The sequence below is a fragment of the Carcharodon carcharias genome, chromosome 13 (genome assembly GCF_017639515.1).
Source record: "Carcharodon carcharias isolate sCarCar2 chromosome 13, sCarCar2.pri, whole genome shotgun sequence".
Taxonomy (NCBI): domain Eukaryota; kingdom Metazoa; phylum Chordata; class Chondrichthyes; order Lamniformes; family Lamnidae; genus Carcharodon; species Carcharodon carcharias.
In genome coordinates, this window is record NC_054479.1 from 24,882,153 (window position 1) to 24,896,471 (window position 14,319).

Consider the following 14,319-nt stretch of genomic DNA (forward strand, 5'->3'; position numbering starts at 1 on the left):
TTCCTTTTTAATTCCTCGGTGAAAGTTTACAATATTGATGCATTCCGACATGATTTAATTCGCCGCTTTACAACTCCACGGGAAACGCCACATGCAGAACAAAACATAATTTCTGGGGTTGTTTTTTTTTCGCTATGTGGTGCGGTTACAGATGAACTGTTAACAACAGCGGAATATCCGCTACGCGCTGAGCTGCAAGGATCAATCCTTTGCTTTCTCCAAGTAATCTTTAACTTCCTTCGCAAACACATTTCGAAAAATAGTGTTAACTTGACGGGGAGTGAACCCCGGCGTGAATACAGTTGGCAAATCATTGTCTAAATGCAGTTAATTTATAAATGCATAGAGATAAACCCTTGCTTATCAATTAGAGCCGCGGTCAGAGGGGTCTAGATCCTGCATGCACTTTGCAAAGTCCCCCACCTCTCTCTCTCTTCCTTTTTTGTGTTTGCCTCTTTGTCTCTCTTTTTAAGGGGGGGGGGAATACCTCAGTCCACCTTAACTCCAAGCCCCGCCCACTGGCCAGCAGCATGCGCAGCAATGATTGGTAGAGGAATAATGGCTGAAATTGATTGCAGATACCAGTATGCAAACTTGTTGCTGGTTTTCCGGGGGATGAGATCAGACTGTGTTCCTCAAGCTAGCACTAGTGATCGAGAGAGAAAGAGAGAGAGAGAGAGAGACGGGCAGACAGCGAGAGAGAGAGAGAGAGAGAACAGAGGCAGTGCTAACCTCAGACTCACTCACATGTGCTGGATTAAGATTTTGAAAAAAAAGGGGAACGAGAATCGCAACAGAAGTATTCCAGCCAGGATTGTTTGCTCCGGCGATCTCCTGTCGGTGGATGGATGCAAGTTTGGAGCCAGTGTAAGCGGTTAGCGGGTGCAGTGTCCTAGCGCCTCCTTCCAGCTCCCACCACCACCACCCCACTCCCCCACCCCCAAACCAACCCCCACCACCACCTCCCCCCCACCCCCCCGCAATCCCACGCCACAAAACCCCCCAATCCATCGCCTTTCGCTGGGCAGAAGTAACTCAAACCCCCTTTCCTGATCATAACAGCGCTGGGAGATTTCAATTCTCCCACGAAGGGGGAGAGGAGGAGGGGGGTGGGTGGGTGGGGGTGGTGGGGGGTTCAGAGAGGAAATTAAGAATAGATAATAAAACCCGAGAATATTTTTTTTTTAAAAAAGCCAGCCGAACAAAATAATAATAATGAAGATCTGAAGACTTGAATTGACATTGTAGAGAGTGTGGAATCACAATGTGATCTTGGCAGGGTGAGTTTCTCTGCAAAATCCTTATTGTCTTTGAACATTTTTCTTTAAAAAAATATAATTTTTTGGACTTTAACTACTGAAGCAGTCGGATTTTTTTTCCTCTCTCATCGTTTAATTTAAAAAAAAAATTCTCTCTTGTGTCTGCGATTGAGAAGATCGGCTCCAGGGGGTTCCGGCTGTCATGCCGTATTGATCGGGGGCTTTGGGAAGTTATGTTCGGGCTGGATCAATTCAGCAGGTCCGGTGGCCAAGGAGGGGAGAGAAACTTCGGTCAGGTCGCCCTGGGTATGTCGGGTATGTCGGGCCACTATAAAAGCCCAAGCTTCCCCGGCGGGAGCGGCAGTGCCATGGAGGAGCAAGCTATCAACCCCCTGGCAGAGCCCCCAATGCTGGGGATGGGCATGAGCCCGGCTCTGGGCGGCGAGCAGTATGCCTTCCATCCCCGGGGGCACTCGGAGCTGCACGGGGCCGGGGCCATGCAACAGCAGCAGCAGCAGCAACAGCAACAGCAGCCGGCGCCTGCCCAGCCGCAACCCCAGCCTCAGCCTCAGCCGCCGCCGCCGCCTCCTCCTCCTCCTCCCCCTCAACCCCAGCCCCAGCCCCAGCCCCCGCCGGCCCACGGCTACTTCCCCAACGGCCACCACCACCACCCGCACCCGCACCCCCACCCGCACGCCCACCACCACTTCAGCGGCAGCTTCTGCGGAACCGACCCCGGCCCTTCCTGCCTCCACGGTGGACGTCTCCTGGGGACCCCCGGCTACAGCAGCAACCCCTTGAGCGGCCAGCAGCAAGCTTTTGGAGAAAGTTACGACCCGATGGCCGAGAGTCAAGGAGGGGGAGGAGGAGGGGGAGGGGGAGGCGAAGCCTTTGCACAGCAGCAGCCACCCCCGGGGAGATCAGGTAACCTCACGGACTACCACCAACACCACACACCGTCATCGAACCACACACCTTGCCTCCCCCTGGACCAGTCTCCCAATCGAGCTGCCTCTTTCCATGGGCTTCCATCCTCTTCCTCATCCGATGCACACGGACTAGAGCAGAGACGCCTGCAGAACCAGCCAGCAGTGGACTCAATGGAATACAACTACCAGAATGACCCTCCCTCAGGGCCCTTTGACATGCCAGTGTTTTCCCCCTCGGAGTCCAGCGCCCAGCTCCCTCACTATGGCACCAGCAGACACGTGCCCAGCAGTAACTTCCCCACCAACCCGGCCATGCCCAGGGCACCGGGCATGGTGAACCTGGGCAAAGTCCACCCTCAGCAACAGCACGGCGTGTTTTACGAAAGGTTTGGGAATGCTCGGAAGATGTCGGTGGGCATGGAGCCTGGGGTCGCTGCCAGGAATCCTTTAATGCAGCAACAGGCGGGTTTGCTGGCTCGACAAAACTCTTGCCCCCCAGCGATACCTAGGCAACAACAAGCAGAGGCCGGGGCTCCTAACTCCAGTCTGCAGGACAATGGGACAATGCTGCAGAGTCAGCATGCTCCTTTTGAATACCCAATTCAAAGATTAGAGAACAGGAATATGCACCCTTACAGCGAGCCCATGTTCAACATTCAACAGCAGCCCAATCAGAGACTACAGCATTTTGATGCTCCCTATCTCAATGTAGCAAAGCGGCCGAGGTTTGACTTTCCAAATAACCACAATGTGGACAGTTGTGCTACTTGGAGTAGCAACAGTATGCACAATGCAAGTTTGGAAAACCATTTATCACCCTCTGCGTACCCTGGCCTTCCCAATGAGTTTTCACCACCTGGTCCGGAGGGTTTCCCCCCAGGTCCCCCTCTGCAGCATCCGGGGACAGATCAACAGTCCCTGCAACAGCGCCAAAACATGCTGATGATGTTTAAGCAAATGGTATCAAGGAACCAGCGGCACAGAATGAGGCAACCTGATCTCCAGCACCTAGGGCACCATGGAGATGTCAACCAAAACAACATAGTGCACAGCAACCAAGTGGGAAATATGTCGCAGCCAAACTTTGAGAGGGAAAGTGGTGGGAGAATGCCCAGTTTTGATCCTCAGAATCCACAGATAGGCCAAGAAAATGCCTGGTTTCCTGGCCACCACCCACCAGGCGATATGCTTCAGAGGAGGATGGGTGGATCTGCCGTGCCACCTGATGGGAGCCCCCATGAATCAGTCCAGATGAACTTACAGCAGAATGGGTCAAGTATGCTGTTTAGGCCAAGTGGGAATGGACTAGGTATGCAAGAGCCACTGAGAATGCCAGGTGATGGACATGTACAGGGTTTGCACTCTCCTGGGATGCACTCTCAATTTGGCAATAATATGGGCAATGTCACACAGATGCAGTCTCCTAGTGGGGGCATGGGCCTCCCCAACACTGCAACTGATAGAAGACCCGGACCTGATTTCCCAGGTCCCCAAATGGGCGGACAACCGGGCTTTCCATTTGGGGGACCAAACCGACCGGCAAACCCACACAACCCCCCCCCTGGAGTACCTCCGTCTCCTGGTAACTACCCACCCCAGTCTGAATTTCAGCCCAACCAGCGTCCCTCAATGAGTAAGATAGGGTCGCTTTCACTGGGCTCCTTCAGCAAGCCTGGCTCAAAGGACAATACCATTTATGGACAGAGCTGCCTGGCTGCCCTCTCTACGGCCTGTCAGAATATGATCGCAAGCCTAGGGGCTCCAAACCTCAATGTCACATTTAACAAAAAGAACCAGAATGAAGGAAAACGCAAACTGAGTCAAACTGAGCAGGACAACAGCAATGGTGGGCCAAACAATGGAGCTGGAGGTAGTGGTGGGAGTGTTGGTGGTGTCTCCTCTGGCAGCACTGGCAATGGGCCAGAATACTTCCAGAGCAACACTCCTCAAAATAACCCAATGGGGGTCCCTGGCAACGGGAGCGGCAAGCTGACCACATCTGCAGCCCAGAACACCACTCAGGGGCCCAACCAGCCATCCCAACCGGAATGCAACCTCTCCCCAAACTATGCCTTGGAGGCTATCCCAAGTGAAAGCAAAGGACAGACGGGGAGAGGGAGAGGGAGGAGAAAAAGGGACAGTGGCCATGTCAGCCCAGGGAATTTTTTTGACAAATATTCGGCTGAGAATGTGAATCCCGGGGTCAGCCCAGGGCAACAGGGTCAGTCTACACATGCTGGAGATCGAGGTGGGACTCCGCACGATAAATCCCTCACCTCTCCATCGTGGGCAAAAGGGAATGACCTCCTACTCCCTGACCAACCTGACCTCATGTCTTCCCTAGACAGTGGGATTCAAAGTGTGACAAAATCAGATGGCAGCTCGCCTCAAGTTGACTTTTCGGACGATGTCGGCAACAACTATGGGAACGAAGACGAGGTGTCTTCAAGTTCAGACAACAACATATCCAAGCCCAGCCGGTTAGTGACCAGTTCTCCTAAACTGCAGCGAGCTGACCATGGGCTGATGAGCAGCCAGAAACCGATGGGCCACGGCCTGCTCAATGCACACCCTAACAGCAACACTACCTCCAACACGGGGCCTGTCACTGACAGCTTTGGGCTCAGCAGCACCGGCGGTGGGCACCCGGGCACGCCGGGCATGGAGCAGGTTCGCACTCCAACCAGCACGTCGACACAGGATGAGATTCACCCGCTGGAGATCCTACAAGCACAGATTCAGCTACAGCGGCAACAGTTTAGCATATCTGAAGACCAGCCTCTTGCGATGAAGAACAAAAAAGCTGAATGCACCGGCCAGAACGGGGACACAGAGCTGGCCGCTTGTGGCACGGACAATAGTAAAGCTGCCATCAGCACTATAGACATTGAGTCATTGATGGCAGAGCATAACTCTACCTGGTACATGCCCAACGACAAGGCCATGATGGATTCACAGGATGAAGACAAGCAAATGGCACCATGGGAAAAGGCCAAGCCTGCAAGTACCAACAAAGAAGGTAACTTTCTTGTTTCTTTCACTTGAATCTAACATACTACACAATAACATGTTTAGTCAGCACTTTATTTTCTGATGAGAGGTTTTGAGGGTCTGATCATTTTTATTTCACACTTCAAATCAGAAATGAAACTCCTAAAAGGAGCAATTGCGACTCATTTTCCCTTTAGGGAGGTGTTTACAGGACATTTGCATGAGCTCTGCAAGGTAATGGTGCCTGCCCATAAACAGAAAGTGGCAGCGAAGAGGATAAGGACAAGGTTTTATCATGTTAGTGAGGTGTGATCACACTTTCAGCTTGAAAGACAATACTTGTAATAACGTGAAGCCAAGTGTTTTGTACATATAAGTGGGGAAGGTCCTAGCGCTGGTGGATCGACTTCAGTAAGGCTCTTAACTGAGCAACAGTGAAAAGACCATTAGAGAGTTTGTTACAAACTGAATCAATTCCGCCCATTTACGAACAAACAACATTCCTTCACTTTTTCATTAATCCTTTCAAAGCAAATGTTTACAATCAAAAAAGCGAGTTTTCCGCATGAAATGAAATTGAATGAGAATTTGTAAAATGCGAGGAAGCTACTCAGTGTTGCACCCAGGTGGGTTTATGGAGCTCTCAGTCCCCCCAGCTTTCGCTGTGAGCTTTCCACGCACAACATTGATTTAATTAACCCTTCAACAACTACCCTCGTGGTTTTTTGCATCAGTCCCCACGGCCAGAAGAGGACACGGATTTGATTGAGATTGGTGTTGAGTTACCTGATCGATGCCCCTCCACACACCTCCAGACCTCCAGCAATCAGTATTCATTAGACACCCTCAGAATGCTATTGGCGTGGATACGGTGTGAAGGGTGAGGGATGCAGGGGGCTAGCGGGGCTCGAAGGGTTACTGCTAATAAGCTGAGCGCCTAAATTTAACCTGGGCTCAAATGATGTTTATTCTCGCATGAGGCGTACGTTTTAAAACTGTTCACTTAAGTTCAAGACGCATACAGTAAAAAAAAAGATTCATTCAGTCTTTCCCAGGAGTAGTTCCCGTTGGGGCTATTATATTATGACACTTTACTTCACCTTTTAAATATCTCCTGTTAACGGTTTGTTTTCTAATTCGATTTTTGAGAAATAAATATCTCAATTTGGAAACCCAAACTGCATTGGTTCGTTGAAAGCTGATCACCTTGCAGCTTGTCAGAGAAACTACACAACAGGTTCTTGCGGTTCCGTGTCCCATTTGCTTGAATTAGTTTCCAGCTCACATCTTTAGTTTGCCTGCCTGTCTCTTAATACATGGACATAGCGGCCTGATTCGGCTTCTCGTCCAGCTATGAGAGAGGTTGGGGGGAGTGGGGGAGGTGGGGGGGAGGGTGGTGAGCTGTAGAAGTTTGGAACACATAATTTGATAGCCACAGTCCGAATGGCATTCCTGCTTCGTTGTGCGAGTGTAAAGGTAGTCCTGCTGATAGTTCCTTTGTTCTATTTAATACTCAGTCCAACAGGGTTGGAATCCGGAGCTGGCGTGTTTAACATGCAAAGCTTGTATTGGTGAGAAGCGCATCAGCATTCTCAGAGCTTCGCGCCGGCAAGGACATAAATTGGTTTGTTGAGAACCTTCTTTCCATTTTTAAATGTAGTTGCACAGCGTCCTTTCTGGCCCTTCATGTTCGCAACAGTTAAGGCCAACTCGATCAATAGCTAGTTAGCAGAATTCCTGTACAACTGCCTCTTTAGTTTGGCTGAGGAATGTATCTGAAATAAACCTTCATCATATGGACTTACTGACCTGTAACGTTCACTGTTGACGAACTACTTTTGTGTTTTCCCGGTTTAACACACACCGTCGGACGCACTCTTAAATCCTTACATCCACATCCATACACACTCAGACATATTACATATGTACTCAGACACATATTAAGATACATTCAATCACACACTAACAGTTACACATACACACTCATGTACATATACTCACATATTATCTCAGGAACACATACGCTATCAGACACAACTATTGATCCAGACACGCACCCACCTATACACCTTCAAACACCTAGAATGACAATGCACTCAGATGAACACAGACTCACACGCATTCACACTCAGATACACACGAGCATTCACACTCAGATACACACAAGTATTCACAGACACGCATCACACATACACACGCATTCACACTTCAGATATATGCACACATTCACACTCAGGTACACACAATCACACACATGTTCACACTCAGGTACACACAAACACATTCACACTCAGATATACTCACACACACATTCACACTCAGGTACACAAACACATTCACACTCAGGTACACACAAACATATTCACACTCAGATATACTCACACACACATTCACACTCAGGTACACACACATTCACACTCAGATATACTCACACACACATTCACACTCAGGTACACACAAACACATGTTTACACTCATACACCCACACTCAAAAGCTCTTGTACTTCTTCAGTTACCCCTTTTTTAAATCCCACTCCAGATGTTTCGTGCTGTCCAAGCACATACACGTTGAAGCGTTAAAGACATTATTTAAATATTTTAATTTAAGGATTATACTTTCTAATCAATGAAACAAAATTCGAGTGGTTTACCAGAATCAGCGAGAAGATTTTAACAAACGTGAACGCGGGCTTGCATTTTTTCTAAATTGAGGATTTTAATAGAAGAAGAATATGCAGTGAAAAGTTGGCCTAGTAAACTATTTAAATAAAAGTTGATTTCCGAGCTGGAACTCGATGGGCGCACTCGGTGCTCGATGGGTGGCTCAGTCTCAGTTGTTTTTACCTTGCGCTTTGTGAGTGAGGAGCTTTGTATTTTTTATGGGAGAGGGCGATAGATGTTTTCCATTGACATTGTCAGAAAGCAGGCAGAGGACAATACAATCAATAGCACAATATATCATGTGACATTGCCACCAACATCCAAACGGATCCGACTTTATATTAAGGGTTCTGCTGGCCCACTTGTTCAATTGGGAGTCAAAATTCTCCCTTAGACACTTGGAGCACACTCGTACAGAACAAACCAGCCTCTTATCAAAATTCACACAGAAACATACCGGGGACCTGGGGTTACATTAGCAGCAAGTTGCCGTTTCTAACTAGGGTTGGATTTATTGATCCAGTGCTTACCGCATCCCCACACCTGTTTGCGTTAAAGTTGCCCATTGCACTCGCTTCCCAGAACTTTTTTCTAACGTTAACTTGTATTCGAGCTGCAAGGTGTGGAGGCATTTCAATGTTTACCAATCAGAGTGTGAAACCTTTGCAGGAGAGTTGTTACTTGTGTGGGAGGGAGGATTGCTGGGTTGGTCGAACAGACAGCATTATGTATACTTGGCAATAGAATTCGAAATAATTGTGGGGTGGGGGGGGGGCGGTGGTGATGTTTCTGTCTGGATTCTTGCTTTGTGTAGCTTAGGAGCTGTGTTGTGTCTGGATCCTGTATTTGGTACAATAGGAGTGAATGGACGGGCAGTCCGACCCGCTGTGATTCTGTGCTCAGATAGGCTCCGTGTTTATCTGCACTAACTGTATGACTCTGGCATTGTCATTTTCCGTGCAGTTCACTGGGACTGAAAACACACTCACTGTCTGCAAAGGGTGATAGCCACAGTTTGTCAGGTAGCGTAGGATTCAGAGTGTGATAGATGGCACTCATTGAATACTATAATGTGTTATATTCAGTGTCAACCGCAGTGTCAGGTTCAGTAACTTGATTCAGTTTATTTTAAATTTTAGAGTGTCCTAGTCTGGTCTACTATGCGAATTGATGATATTAGGAGTAGACGGCTGTATATTTCAGCCCTCAGAAATCCCGGGTGTGATATTGAGAGCATATTGTCATGTGCTATGGGTTAGGAGTAGGTGAGACCGGCGTACCGAGGGCGAGGTGTGATTTAGGTATTGCAGAATTCAGTGTGATCTTCCAGGTGTGATACTCCGCACCGGTTGGTTTTGTTTCGGCCAATGGAGTGAAGGGAAACACATTTTGTTCCTCAGGAACTGAAACATTCCTGGAGTCCTCCTAGGGGTAACCCTTTCAATACTGCCAGACTTTAACAAAAGCTGCCTCAATGCTAGACAGTATCTGGGGAAGGGCCTCCTGACTAACCTGTAGTAATGAAAGGAGTAAGGAACCAACTGAGCAATGCCAGAGGAGCAAAGAGCAGATTAATTAACAGCGGAATTCATGGTATTAAAACAAAACATTAATTTTTTTAAACAATAGAGTCCTGGTGTTTTGGGTTTTGTGTCGTTGGGTTAGCAAATCCTAGGAAAGAATGCAGATTAAATAATTGGGGGTGTGGGGTATTTTGCAGAACATTTCAGATTTGATATGAATGCCAATCCCCCCTAACAACCAGGACGCGAGAATCGAGACTGAATTCAGCTCCTTCATCAACTTTAGTTATTAAAAGCACGAGAATTCCCCATTGTAACTGCCCGTGAATCTCTTAAAGGTTTCTTTTGGAATAACAGCGTGGATAGGCTATCCTCGAGATACTGATTAAAACCTGACTGGTAACTTATTGAATCTAAAATTCACAAGTTTTACGTAGTTGGTGTAAAGTGATATAATCAGATTAAATATAGATTTAGACAATGGACATGTAGCTTTCAATATTTTGCCCTTTTTTGGTAATTGAATTCAGGGTGTGGGATTTCCTCGGAGTATTTAGTTTCCTGGGCATTGTGTGCGCTGAGGTTGAATGGCGAGCCTTTGAATCAACTTCATATATACAGTAGTTGGAAAACCCGAGGAGTCTTCATAAAACCTGCAAAAAGATCGATGAATTTCTTGTGTTAAACCTGATCCCAGGTTAATGAGAGGAAGACCAATATGAACAAGCTTCCTGCATTTGCTGCGTTCTCGATGTAAAAGGGCAGTAGGAATAGATAAGGGAGTGAGTACTTTCTGTGGGCTCTCGGCTTCCGCACGGAGCAATTGTTCGGATGTAACTGGACTCGGCTGCCTGTCCCGAACTTGTGTGTGTCTCGGCACTTGGGGTAGAGGCCGCCTCTCCCGTGACGCGCTGAGGATTTGATGTGGAAGGGAGCTCAGGGGTCGGGGCTGGATCCGATCAGGAAGCCCGCCTTCTCTTTTACCCAAACCATTGTGGATCGCTGACTAGGAGTGGGAGTCGCTTCTGCTGGTTTAAATGCAAAATGTTAGGGTGTATTCTAAACTAACTCAGCTCCGTCTCTGTAAGGAGATTGTTTGCAATTTGTAACTCTGATCTGAAGACCATTTCTCATATTTCTGCCTGTTATTGGCTGTGTGTGTGTGTGTGTGTGTGTGTTTGTACATGCATGTGTGTGTGTGTGTGTCACAGTGCGATATATGTCCCCAACACATAAACACACATATACAGACAGTTAAACACACAATCCCATTCTTAAACATACACTAACTGTCACCCACCACACTCTTCCTTTATCTCATATACCGACCCACCCACACAACTATCTTTTATGCAGATATTGCTCACTACGAATGCTGGAGTCGGGAATTATTTTATCCCGCCGAAGCGCCCTGTTTCCTTGAGGGGGCTGAAGTGGACATACATTTCATTTCTCCTAGCCGGTTAATCTCACTTTTGCATTCAATCTTCGGTTAATATTTAATCATCTATTTTCCCCCTTGGTTGTGCATTTGAACTTGCTTCAAGCTGTTAATTCGATGCGATTACAAACCTGTACAAACTGCAATGCGATTGAAAAATCTAAGCAGCCTAAATAGCTGAGGCTGGGGAAGAGTGCAAGGAGCAGCAGAATAGCGGCACTGTTTGAGCGGAGGGACTTACATTGGGAAGAAAACCAAGTTTTTTTTTCCCCCCCTGAGCGACGTAAGAATGAAATCTTTAAAGCTCGCTCCACACAATAGTAATCAGTAAATAGAGATGGGAATAAGTGCGTGTTCAGCTTTATATTAAAGACCTTTTCATCTATTGAACGGTTGCTGTAAAGGAGATCCCAAGTAATGGTCTGTGGGGATATTTGATTTTCTCTTCAATAAGGGACTATTCATCTGCAGAAATTGTTTGCAGCCACTCTGGGCTTGATACAGATTTTGCTGATCATTTCTGTCAGTGTGCTCGGCTCCCTGTTACATTTTCTAATTAATTTGGTTCACACCAACAGTCATTTTTAAAACAAAAAAATGTAAAGCTCATGTAATTAAACTCTGTCAATTTTGATATATTGATGTTGCAGACGGCTCATAAAGGCTTCGAATAATTCCATCACTTGTTTACTGCTAACAGAGTGGGGTCATGGATGACATTTATTGAAATAAATAAATACATTGAGAGTGGGATCTGCCTTCTGTGGGGTGTATGAGGTGCGATAGTGAATTGATTCTTTCAGATCTTGAATGAAGTCCTCTCTTTGTCTGTCCCTCTGTTATAATGTGGATATGAAATCACAAACCACATACCTAAAGAAAGTTTGAAAACTTACCATCTCAATTCACACAATTGCATTTTTGTGGAACTCCGTGTACTGTCATTAAGATTCCACAGTTGGAAAATAAACTTTAGTTTAAATAAAATATTACAAAGATGGACATTTTGGTATTAAAATTACACTGCATAAAGATTAGCATCCACATGCTTTGTACATTGATGTGAAGTTCCTTTGTCTGTTGCCTTAGTAAAGGTGTTAAGCCCTTTGAAATAAATTGTAACCCCCTTCAACAAAATAATGCAACAGTGTTACAGGAGTCCAGGGCACATTCATACCCTAATCTTCACATGGCATAACACAAAGTCTGCGTCATTCTATCAGTATGAAATGTAAAGAAAAATTCTGTTGCTTTTAATTGAATCTAAAACCCATTCAGAAATCTCCTCTTCCCTCCAGCCCAATGTGACTTGCCTTCCTGTTTGTCAAATGCACATCACAATCAGACATGATTGGTGGTAAATTGGAGATGGAACAAGGAAATAGTAAACAGGTCCAATAGATCAACCCAACTGCACACTTTTCACCATATTTCTTCAATTCTTTTTTCTGGAAACATATCCAGTTGTTTATCCTACTTGCTTCAGTGCCCTTAATTCATCCTACAGCTTGGGAAAACGTTTTTTTTTGGGGGGGGAGGGAATTTTCTTCTTTTTCCTCAATTTCTCATTTTTTTGATTGCTGCAACAAGAGACATACTTGTCTCTTTTTTAGCGACACTCAAGTTCTGTACTACTAAATTACAATTTTTTTACTTTACTGACTACTTTACCTGGATCACTTCCATCACTTCCCCTTATAACCATAAACCATAGAAGCATAGAATCTTCTAGGGCAGAAGGAAGGCCATCTAAAGTTAACCAATTCATTTCACTCTGTCTGCTCCTTCCCCAGAACCCTTTCTAAGTATTTATCCAATTCCCGTTTGAAAGTGACTTTTGAATCGGCTTCCACCAACCTGTCAGTGAGTGCATTCCAGATCAGAACAATTCACTGCATAAATAAATTCCCCATATCTCCCCCTGCTTCTTTGGTCAGAACTCTGATTCAAGCAACTATGCTGGGCTTTAAAAAAGCTTAACTTTGATTTCACTTCCGCCCCTTCCACCCCCACCTCTCAACCTTGAGATGTTTCTGCTTTTTGCTTCATCTGAATGAGAGTGAGGGCTGCCAGTGTGAGGAACATCCTGTGGTTAAAGGGCAACCCATGCCATGCTGGCTAGCAGTGCAATGCATTCATGCACTGGCATCCTGTGCCACCCTATTCTGATACTTATAATCCTAATTCTGCACTACTGGGAGAACAAGGATCAAGTGGCCTGGTAGAGGGTGGATAGAGTAAGACTGATGATGCAGCTGCGTATCACCTGCAGCTAATGCAAAATAGCACCAGTAGCAAAACTCTCTACATTTTTTTAACCTATAGATTTTTTTTCCGAATTTAAAATGGGTGTGCTGGACTAAATACAATTTCAAATGTCATTCTCGGCATTACTGCTATATTGGTGACTCGGAGCTGATAATGACACCTCTGTTGGGACTGTATTTCTGAGGATGGATATCTTGTTTCAGTCTTGGCTGAGGAAGGCTGCAGTGAAGGTGTTAATTACTCCTGCCATAATTAGCTTGCTTATTACAAACCCAATTAAATTAGTGTTCTATTTGGTATTATCTTGAAGCCAATGCATACTTAGCTTTTTTTTAAATGAAACTCCTGTTCAAAAATATAATAATTAAGAGTTTCCACCTGTTGGTTTCTATGCACTGAGGTCAGACATCATGGAAAGGTGGAATGGGATGGGAGCTGTTGGCAGTTATTTGAGTAGTTTAATGTGTTGAGATTAAATATGGCTTCAAGAGGCTTCATGAAGTCTCAGTGAGTTCATTCTGGGAACTAGCTGAACTGTACGGACCAAGAAGATCCCGGCTTCCATGCCCTCTGTGTTGAGCTAGCTGTAGTTAGCTGGGTTGGTGAGGGGCTAAAATTTGCCTCAGCACCACTGGGTCAGGGCATGGGTTCCTGACTGCAGTTCAACAAATGCATGCAGATGTGATGAGGAGAAGATTGTGAAATATTTTGTGTTTCCTACAGCTGCAGTCAAATAGCCAGCTGAAAGTCACTGCTTCAATCCACATAGGAAGAACAGCCATTGGGTGAGGTGTTTGAAGGGTATTGATGTCATGGGACTGTACCCCACCAAAAGTCAGTGCCTTAAGGAGAGGCGGAAAGAAATTATTTTGGGGGGAAGGAAGCAAAATTAGTCACGTGCCATTCATTAGATTGGGGAAAAAATGTTTAGTTGTGTTCTGAGAGCACAGCTGACATGCATACAGTCTATCTCAAAATGTAGGTCATTTGTATCCCACCATATTGGCAATATGAATGCAGCTGTGAGGGCATCAGCAGGTTCATTTGCTCATTTTCAGGAAATGGTGGATAAGGGTAAATTTAACGGCATTAATATGTTCAGAAATGAGGAACACCACTTGCTTGTGTCCGTCCATCTTGGAGACAACTTAGTTTTGCTACAAGCACTGTCAGCCCTGCTGCAGACTCTGTCAATCCTCTGTCTACCCGGGGGTAATTTTCAACTTCTCTCTTAGGTTAGTAATCCA

The 14,319-nt window shown here is 46.1% G+C and overlaps 1 protein-coding gene across 1 annotated transcript in view; it reads left to right on the forward strand.

Moving 5' to 3' along the window:
- The first annotated feature begins 1,375 nt into the window (after positions 1-1,375).
- Positions 1,376-14,319, forward strand: part of LOC121285770 (transcriptional activator MN1-like) — a 29,493-nt gene continuing 16,549 nt past the window's right edge. Inside the window, exons 1-2 of the mRNA XM_041202564.1 lie at positions 1,376-1,753; positions 1,880-5,207. Of these exons, the coding sequence (XP_041058498.1) occupies positions 1,493-1,753; positions 1,880-5,207 (3,589 nt within the window). The 5' untranslated portion in view covers positions 1,376-1,492. The remainder of the gene's footprint in view (positions 1,754-1,879; positions 5,208-14,319) is intronic.